Source organism: Nanorana parkeri, unplaced genomic scaffold (assembly GCF_000935625.1).
Source record: "Nanorana parkeri isolate BGI_ZX_2015 unplaced genomic scaffold, ASM93562v1 scaffold3339, whole genome shotgun sequence".
Lineage (NCBI taxonomy): Eukaryota > Metazoa > Chordata > Amphibia > Anura > Dicroglossidae > Nanorana > Nanorana parkeri.
The window spans coordinates 15,695-24,754 of record NW_017309607.1 but is presented as its reverse complement, the minus strand read 5'-3'; the positions used below and the strand labels follow the sequence as shown (position 1 = coordinate 24,754).

General features: G+C 43.9%; 2 protein-coding genes across 2 annotated transcripts; both read right to left on the bottom strand.

The window, feature by feature from the left end:
• Positions 1-2,992: 2,992 nt before the first annotated feature.
• Positions 2,993-3,944, bottom strand: LOC108803054 (proteinase-activated receptor 1-like). The gene has a single exon (XM_018574899.1). The coding sequence runs from the start codon at positions 3,890-3,892 to the stop codon at positions 2,993-2,995; it is 900 nt and encodes a 299-aa protein (XP_018430401.1). The 5' UTR covers positions 3,893-3,944.
• A 34-nt stretch (positions 3,945-3,978) lies between these two features.
• LOC108803053 (proteinase-activated receptor 1-like) lies at positions 3,979-5,992 on the bottom strand. The gene is made up of 2 exons (XM_018574898.1): positions 5,101-5,992; positions 3,979-4,011 (listed from the first exon to the last, which is right to left on the bottom strand). The coding sequence occupies exons 1-2, from the start codon at positions 5,938-5,940 to the stop codon at positions 3,979-3,981; spliced, it is 873 nt and encodes a 290-aa protein (XP_018430400.1). The 5' UTR covers positions 5,941-5,992.
• Positions 5,993-9,060: the final 3,068 nt, after the last annotated feature.

Genomic DNA, 9,060 nt, shown 5'->3' with positions numbered 1-9,060 from the left:
AGTAAGGTTTGTTACAGGGGTAAGTAGCCTCCTACGGACAGGCCATGTACAGGCCATGGATAAGCAAGTAATACATTGGTATCATTATAACAGATAATAACAACTTAACATACAGCATGGAATAGAAACAATGCAATCTCAAATTCTGTATGTTTGAAACAGCAATAAAGTCTTGGAAGTAAGAAGGGGAAGTAATATGGAGTTGAGGGGGAATATATAGGACTACTCCCAATTCGTCGTCTAAACTAGATATGTGCGATTCGTTTCGTTCCGAATCGAAATTCGGACGAATTTTCGGAAATTCGGACATTCGGATGTATCCGAATTCCGAATTACAGACATAACGAATGCAAATGAATGGAAATTCGGTAGCGTTAGTACGAACGTTCGTTTCATATTCTGTTCTTATTCGTTTCTCATTCGTTTCGTTCGTTGGAGCAAAGTGACATTAGAGAAGGAGAAAAATATTTTTTCCCCCTCAAATGTCACTTTGCTGCAAACGAACGAACGAAACGAATAATAAGAAACGAATAAGAACAGAATACAAAACGAACGTTCGAACCGCCGCTACCGAATTTCGTCCGAATCCGAATTCCGAATCCGAATTGACTTTCACACCCGAATCCCGAAAAACGAAATAACACAAATCCGAATTTAAAACGAAACGAAACTAAACAAATTTTTTGGCAGTGCACATGTCTAGTCTAAACCATTTGGAATGATATCTGGAGTTTAAGGGAGAGGCTGAGGCAGAAGGGGAAGGAGGAGTGGGGGGAGGGAAGAAGAAGGGATGAGGAGAAAAGTGGAGAGATAAGAGAGATGGGTGGTTATATAATCGTAATTGTTAGATACTCTGACAACTCGTATATATATATACATAAAATAACAAAGAGTCCTAGTAATAGGTTATTAACGTATGAGATGCACTGCAAGGGGGACAGTCTTGTGGAGGGAATTTCACCTGATTGTGGGCGTGAAAGGGGGGAGTAGGTAATAATGGTTGCAATAGAGACTAGGAACATGCAGTTTTCAGGTTTGACATATTTGGCATCTATTTACTCAACCCAACCCCCGTCTTTTGTATCTTACAAACAACCTGGTATTTCATTGTGTATGTGGTGCCCTTAAAATATTATTTTTTTAATCAATTACTTTTTATTGAGCTTTACACCTAACAAAAATCAAAAGAAAAAACAAGAAAAACCCCCAAATACAATAACGAATAAACAAATATATAAACCACAGACAATTCAGATTACCATACAGAATATAACATAACACAATAGCACAGGTGATCTGCTGAACAGACCCGGCATTCATCTTCTTACACAAGACGTCATATTATATAAGCAAGTTAGAGGAAAAAAAACAAAAAAAAAACCAAAGTCATGTAGATGAAGGAATACATAAAAGTTGTAGACTAAAAACATTTCGGTTGAGATTGATAACACAACTATCCAGCCCTCCCCCCATGCCAAGGTCCTAGGTGTCATCCTTGACTCGGACCTCACCTTTCTTCCCCACATCCAATCACCAAATCCTGCCGCCTTCACCTTCCTAACATCTCCAAAATACGCCCCTTCCTCACCAATGACACCGCAAAACTACTCATCCACCCCCTTGTTATCTCTTGTCTTGACTATTGTAACTCCCTCCTCATTGGCCTTCCACTACATAGGCTCCTCCCCCCTTCAGTCTATCATGAATGCAGCTGCTATACTCATCCACCTTACCAACCGCTCGGTGTCTGCAACCTCCCTCTGCCAATCCCTGCACTGGCTTCCATCCCCCACCCCTGGCTTCCATCCCCCTCTGCCAATCCCTGCACGGGCTTCCATCCCCCGCCCCCTCTGCCAATCCCTGCACTGGCTTCCACTCGCCCAGAGGATAAAATTTAAAATATTAACAACCGCTTACAAAGCCATCCACAACTCTGCCCTGGCTAGATCTCCAACCTCGTCTCAAAGTATCACCCTAATCGCCCCCTCCGCTCATCCCAAGACCTCCTGCTTTCCAGCTCCCTTGTCAACTCCTCCCATACTCGCCTCCAGGACTTCACTAGAGTCTCTCCCATCCTCTGGAACTCTTTACCCCAACCTTTCCGTCTATCTCCCACCTTGACTGACTTTAGGCGATCCCTTAAGACTCATCTCTTCAGGGAAGCCGATCCCACCTCAACCTAACCACTCAACCATCACGTTCTCAAACAATTCATCCCCACACAGCTACCTCCTCATGTATCACGGGCCCCTCCCTTTTAGATTGTAAGCCCTCAGGGGCAGGGCCCTCCTTACCATCTTGTCTTTAATTGTATTGTGATCGTAATGTCTTCCTTATATTGTAAAGCGCTGCGCAAACTGTTGGCATTATATAAATCCTGTACAATAATAATAGAGTAATATGGAGTAGAGAACCGTGTTCTCCAAATTGTTACAAATTTCTCCGGCGTACCCCTATGTTGGTAAGTATGTGTTTCTAAATCGATTAAACAATTAATTTCCGTCACCCATTCCCCCTTGGAGGGAGGAGACACTTAAGAGGAGGAGATGCCCTTAAAGGGGTTCTAAACCCTCCGTTTTTTTTTTGCTTATATCTACTGCTAGCAAGCAGTAGATATAGGCAAGAAGTTTGGAAGTGCCAACATTTACATTGGGGGGGGGGGAACATTTTTGCCTTTAATATCACTTTAAATGAATTTGAATGTATTCTTTTTTACCCTGAAAATCAGGATTTGATAAGCAGTTGTGCAAATATGATGTGCCAAATAAAAAAATTCAACTGCCTTCATTTTATTCTACAGGGCCCCCGCTTTCAGAAAAATATTTGTTTGGGGGGTTTTAGGTAATTTTCTCGCAAAAATACAGATTTTAAAATGCATGAAAAATAAAAAAAATTGCCTCGGACGCAAAGTGGTTACAGAAGAACTTTCATGAAAATGGAAGGTCAGCATTTTTTTTTACTATTGGAGAAAATTCTTGGGAGATGAAACAACTCATCCACTCCCAGTGATCGGAGTAGAATGAGTCCTCTCTGGTTGTTGGTCTTTGTGTACACGCTCTAACATTTGTTCTACTGGAGGGCGATAATCTTTCTTCCGGCCCAGCAAGCTGCAGACGTATCTCTGACACTGGGAGGAGGCAAAATAATAGATAAGAGGATCCAGACAACAGTTTATGCTGCTGATACAGGAAGAGACGATGTACGCAATATACAGAACGGGATCATCATATACAATTGTCCGCACAAGGTAAACTAGATAGATGACATTGGTGGGACCAAAACAAAGGACAAACACACACAGCACAACCACGGATAGGCGGATAGCTCGCAATCTCTTATGTCTGCCATCAAATTGTGATCTGCTGAGACTGCGGATGATTCTAATGTAACAGAAAGTTGTAATTAATAACGGCAAGAAAATAAAAAGTGAGAAAGCCGGGGAGAAATAGGGAAAACTGAGAGAGAAATTACTCCAATAGTGCTGATAATCATGACATACTGTGATATCTCGTGCAGGAAATGTATAGGTTTGTTTTCTTAAGAGAAGAGGGACAGTGCTGGCGAATGAGATGACCCAGATGACGCCACACACCAGCCAGGCTCGCTTTACTGAGCGCCAGGGGAGAGACCGCACCGGGTAGACCACGGCCAGGAAACGGTCCACGCTGATACTGGTCATGAGCAGGGAGGAGCAGAACATGTTACAGTAATATGCGGCCATGACAAAGCGACACATTCCTTCTCCGAACAGCCAGTGAGATCCCGAGAATCGGTAGACGATATAAAAAGGCAGGACGCCAATGAGGAGGACATCTGCAGTGGCGAGGTTCAGCATGAAGACCACTGCCGGCTTCCTGACCTTCATCTTCACCAGGAACATGACGATCGCCATGATATTGAGAGGAAGAGCCACAAGGAACACAACAGTGTAGATGGATGGGACCAGCCTGGCCACACTCCAATGTTTGGCTGAGGCACTTAGGAACGTGACTGCAATATATGTATTCCCATCTGTAAAGTAAAAACATCATATTTATCATAAATGAATGAACCAGATACATTGACTTCTTGTTTTAAACAGAATTGCAGCTTTACGTTTTGTGGGCTTAAAATAAATAGCCCATAAAAAGTCAAAACAATAATTAATCACACTCCTCAACCCAGAGCTCTTCCCCCCAGTAATTCCTTTCGGTGTCTGGTAGACATGTAAGCTGCGGAAAAATTTGTTACGTTTCGCATGTTTCGTTATTTCAGGATTCGGGTTCGAAATTCAATTCGGTTCGGGTTTCGGATTCGGACTAAATCCAATTTTTTGTTTGTTTCGGATGAGTTTACGAACAAATATTAATTTTGAATACCACAGAAAACCGTATACAGATATTAGTACTAAAGCTGAAGACCCGAATGGCTTTCGGGAGTCCGAATTTCCAAATAGCATTCGAGAGCTCCAGTAAGCAATACGGAGCCAGATACATAATTTTAAAGTTGAGGCTTGCAGACCTGAATGGCATTCGGGAGCTCCAGAACGATGTTCAAGAATTTCAGACTCTATTTGGATCTTGGAGCATCAGCTTTAGGGTTAGTTCACACCATATGTAGTGCGTTCCGGTCCGCTTCTGGCCAGAATGCACTGCCTCGCATTGCGGCCGGCTCACTTTTTTGCCAAGCTGGAGGGGGCGTGAGGGGCCATTGAAGTGAATGGCACCGTAGCCACGCCCTCCGGCCACAATGCGATCGCCCGCATGGGATCGCAAGGCACATTGTGCCTGCTGTGCGGTGCGATCAAAATGCTGTAAGCACTATTTTGATCACACCGCACTGCAGGCACAATGATGGGACCTGGATAAAATCGGGGAGTGGGCAACTGTATGGCAGATGAAGTTCAATGTCGATATATGTAAGGTATTGCACCTTGGAGTTAAAAATAAGCAAATGGACTATACACTTATGGGTGCCACTAGGGAAGTCGGAAACGGAGAAGGATTTGGGGGTCATTGTAGACCGCAGATTGAAGAACAGCTCGCAGTGCCAGGCTGCTGTAAACAAAGCAAGCAGAGTCCTGTCCTTTATTAATCTCTCTGGTTGTTGGTCTTTGTGTACACGCTCTAACATTTGTTCTACTGGAGGGCGATAATCTTTCTTCCGGCCCAGCAAGCTGCAGACGTATCTCTGACACTGGGAGGAGGCAAAATAATAGATAAGAGGATCCAGACAACAGTTTATGCTGCTGATACAGGAAGAGACGATGTACGCAATATACAGAACGGGATCATCATATACAATTGTCCGCACAAGGTAAACTAGATAGATGACATTGGTGGGACCAAAACAAAGGACAAACACACACAGCACAACCACGGATAGGCGGATAGCTCGCAATCTCTTATGTCTGCCATCAAATTGTGATCTGCTGAGACTGCGGATGATTCTAATGTAACAGAAAGTTGTAATTAATAACGGCAAGAAAATAAAAAGTGAGAAAGCCGGGGAGAAATAGGGAAAACTGAGAGAGAAATTACTCCAATAGTGCTGATAATCATGACATACTGTGATATCTCGTGCAGGAAATGTATAGGTTTGTTTTCTTAAGAGAAGAGGGACAGTGCTGGCGAATGAGATGACCCAGATGACGCCACACACCAGCCAGGCTCGCTTTACTGAGCGCCAGGGGAGAGACCGCACCGGGTAGACCACGGCCAGGAAACGGTCCACGCTGATACTGGTCATGAGCAGGGAGGAGCAGAACATGTTACAGTAATATGCGGCCATGACAAAGCGACACATTCCTTCTCCGAACAGCCAGTGAGATCCCGAGAATCGGTAGACGATATAAAAAGGCAGGACGCCAATGAGGAGGACATCTGCAGTGGCGAGGTTCAGCATGAAGACCACTGCCGGCTTCCTGACCTTCATCTTCACCAGGAACATGACGATCGCCATGATATTGAGAGGAAGAGCCACAAGGAACACAACAGTGTAGATGGATGGGACCAGCCTGGCCACACTCCAATGTTTGGCTGAGGCACTTAGGAACGTGACTGCAATATATGTATTCCCATCTGTAAAGTAAAAACATCATATTTATCATAAATGAATGAACCAGATACATTGACTTCTTGTTTTAAACAGAATTGCAGCTTTACGTTTTGTGGGCTTAAAATAAATAGCCCATAAAAAGTCAAAACAATAATTAATCACACTCCTCAACCCAGAGCTCTTCCCCCCAGTAATTCCTTTCGGTGTCTGGTAGACATGTAAGCTGCGGAAAAATTTGTTACGTTTCGCATGTTTCGTTATTTCAGGATTCGGGTTCGAAATTCAATTCGGTTCGGGTTTCGGATTCGGACTAAATCCAATTTTTTGTTTGTTTCGGATGAGTTTACGAACAAATATTAATTTTGAATACCACAGAAAACCGTATACAGATATTAGTACTAAAGCTGAAGACCCGAATGGCTTTCGGGAGTCCGAATTTCCAAATAGCATTCGAGAGCTCCAGTAAGCAATACGGAGCCAGATACATAATTTTAAAGTTGAGGCTTGCAGACCTGAATGGCATTCGGGAGCTCCAGAACGATGTTCAAGAATTTCAGACTCTATTTGGATCTTGGAGCATCAGCTTTAGGGTTAGTTCACACCATATGTAGTGCGTTCCGGTCCGCTTCTGGCCAGAATGCACTGCCTCGCATTGCGGCCGGCTCACTTTTTTGCCAAGCTGGAGGGGGCGTGAGGGGCCATTGAAGTGAATGGCACCGTAGCCACGCCCTCCGGCCACAATGCGATCGCCCGCATGGGATCGCAAGGCACATTGTGCCTGCTGTGCGGTGCGATCAAAATGCTGTAAGCACTATTTTGATCACACCGCACTGCAGGCACAATGATGGGACCTGGATAAAATCGGGGAGTGGGCAACTGTATGGCAGATGAAGTTCAATGTCGATATATGTAAGGTATTGCACCTTGGAGTTAAAAATAAGCAAATGGACTATACACTTATGGGTGCCACTAGGGAAGTCGGAAACGGAGAAGGATTTGGGGGTCATTGTAGACCGCAGATTGAAGAACAGCTCGCAGTGCCAGGCTGCTGTAAACAAAGCAAGCAGAGTCCTGTCCTTTATTAAGAGGGGATGTATTGCAGACTTATTAAGGTTCGGGGACCTTAACTATGAAACAAGGTTGTTAAAATGTAATATGTTCTCTTTGGAGGTTAGGAGATTAAGGGGGGACATGATTTTCCTGTATAAACTGTTCAATGGCGACAGCAACATTATTAACAAACTGTTTACGGTCAGCTCCGTAACAAAGACCAGAGGGAACAACCAAAAATTGGTGGAAAAAACATTTCTACACACAGGGCGCAGGGGGTTCTTCACAATTCGAGCGGTTAAGGTCTGGAACTCTCTGCCGCAGGAAGTGATCTCAGCTAAGAGTGTGGAATCATTCAAGAGACTCCTGGACGAGTTCCTCGGAGACCATAATATACAGGGGTACAGGTACTGCTAAGAGCAAAATCCCACATGGACTCATATACACTCACACACCTCCTCAAACATAAATGCATACACGCAATAGGTTGGACTTGATGGACTTATGTCTTTATTCAACCTCAAATACTATGTAACTATGTAACTATGTAAGTTGCAACCCTCAAGCATACCCATGCAGGCTACAGATGTCCAGGACTAGTGATGTACTGGCGGAGAACACTGTGGCCATAGGAGGGAAGTCTCTAGCAGTACCGGGGTTTGGAAAATTAAGAACATAGGAGTGGAAACTATACAGCACTGGAGTTTCCCACCCACTGTTCCTTCTACCTCCCAGTTTTCCTCCCACCCATGAAATCAAAGATATAAGAGGACCTGTAATGTTATTATGGACAGGATTGGGATAAGAGCACCTGTAGAGTTATTATGGACAGGATTGGGGTAAGGGGACCTGTCATGTTCTTATGGACAGGATTGGGGTAAGAGGACCTGTAGTGTTCTTATGGACAGGATTGGGAGCCAGCAGAGTGACCAGCAAAGATACTGAAGCTGGGCCCAGCGGGAGATTCCTCCATACACACGGTTTAGCGTAGATGGAGGAATCTGTTTCACTTTTTCCTTCTGAGCCTAGAAAGTCTGCAGATCATCTCTAGGTGTGTGGCCGGCTTTAGGAGAAGGAGTTTAACCTTTAGTGCTAACAGGATATTGTTAATAATGAAAAAGCAAGTAAACAAAAATGTAAACATAGTTGAAGTCTACTTACCGTGGACAATATGTGTATTTATATCATCTGCAAAAGTGTAGAGATAAAGTGTTAGAGAATCTTCCAATAAGAACAAACAATTCAGTATTTTTATTTCATTTCAGTTTAACAAAAATAAGGCAACAGATATTAATTGAATGCCGTCCATGTTACCACTACAGGTCCTCTTACCCCAATCCTGTCCATAAGAACACTACAGGTCCTCTTACCCCAATCCTGTCCATAATAACATTACAGGTCCTCTTACCCCAATCCTGTCCATAAGAACACTACAGGTCCTCTTACCCCAATCCTCTCCATAATAACATGACAGGTCCTCTTACCCCTATCCTGTCCATAAGAACACTACAGGTCCTCTTACCCCAATCCTGTCCATAAGAACACTACAGGTCCTCTTACTCCAACCTCCACGGACCTCCACGGTAGTTTTCTCAGAGATACTGCCGGTGCCAAGAGCCACTCCGGACAGACAGCGCGAGTTGAGGGAGTGGCTCCGGAGCTGGTGTCAGAAGGAAGGTTTTGGTTTCCTGGAGAACTGGGCTGACTTCGCAGTCGCCTATCGGCTCTTCAGCCGAGACGGGCTGCATCTTAATGGGAAAGGTGCAGCATTCCTGGGAGGGAAAATGGTAGAAAGACTGGAGGAGCTTTTAAACTAGAAAGTGGGGGGGAGGGTATAAAAATAAAATTACTTAAACTAAACGTTGATAATTTAATCATAGATAAAAATAACACAGAAAGTAGTAAAAAAGGAGTTAATAATAGTGGGCTCACTCCAGTCAATATAGGAAATCCGTTGGCACATGTAAGTATAAC

Excerpts from the sequence above, each read along its gene's own strand:
- LOC108803053 (XM_018574898.1), bottom strand. The coding sequence starts at position 5,940 with ATGGCGATCGTCATGTTCCTGGTGAAGATGAAGGTCAGGAAGCCGGCA. Across the intron at positions 4,012-5,100 it reads TAGAACAAATGTTAGAGCGT|ATGGGAATACATATATTGCA; the intron begins GTACACAAAGAC and ends TTTACTTTACAG.
- LOC108803054 (XM_018574899.1), bottom strand. The coding sequence starts at position 3,892 with ATGGCGATCGTCATGTTCCTGGTGAAGATGAAGGTCAGGAAGCCGGCA.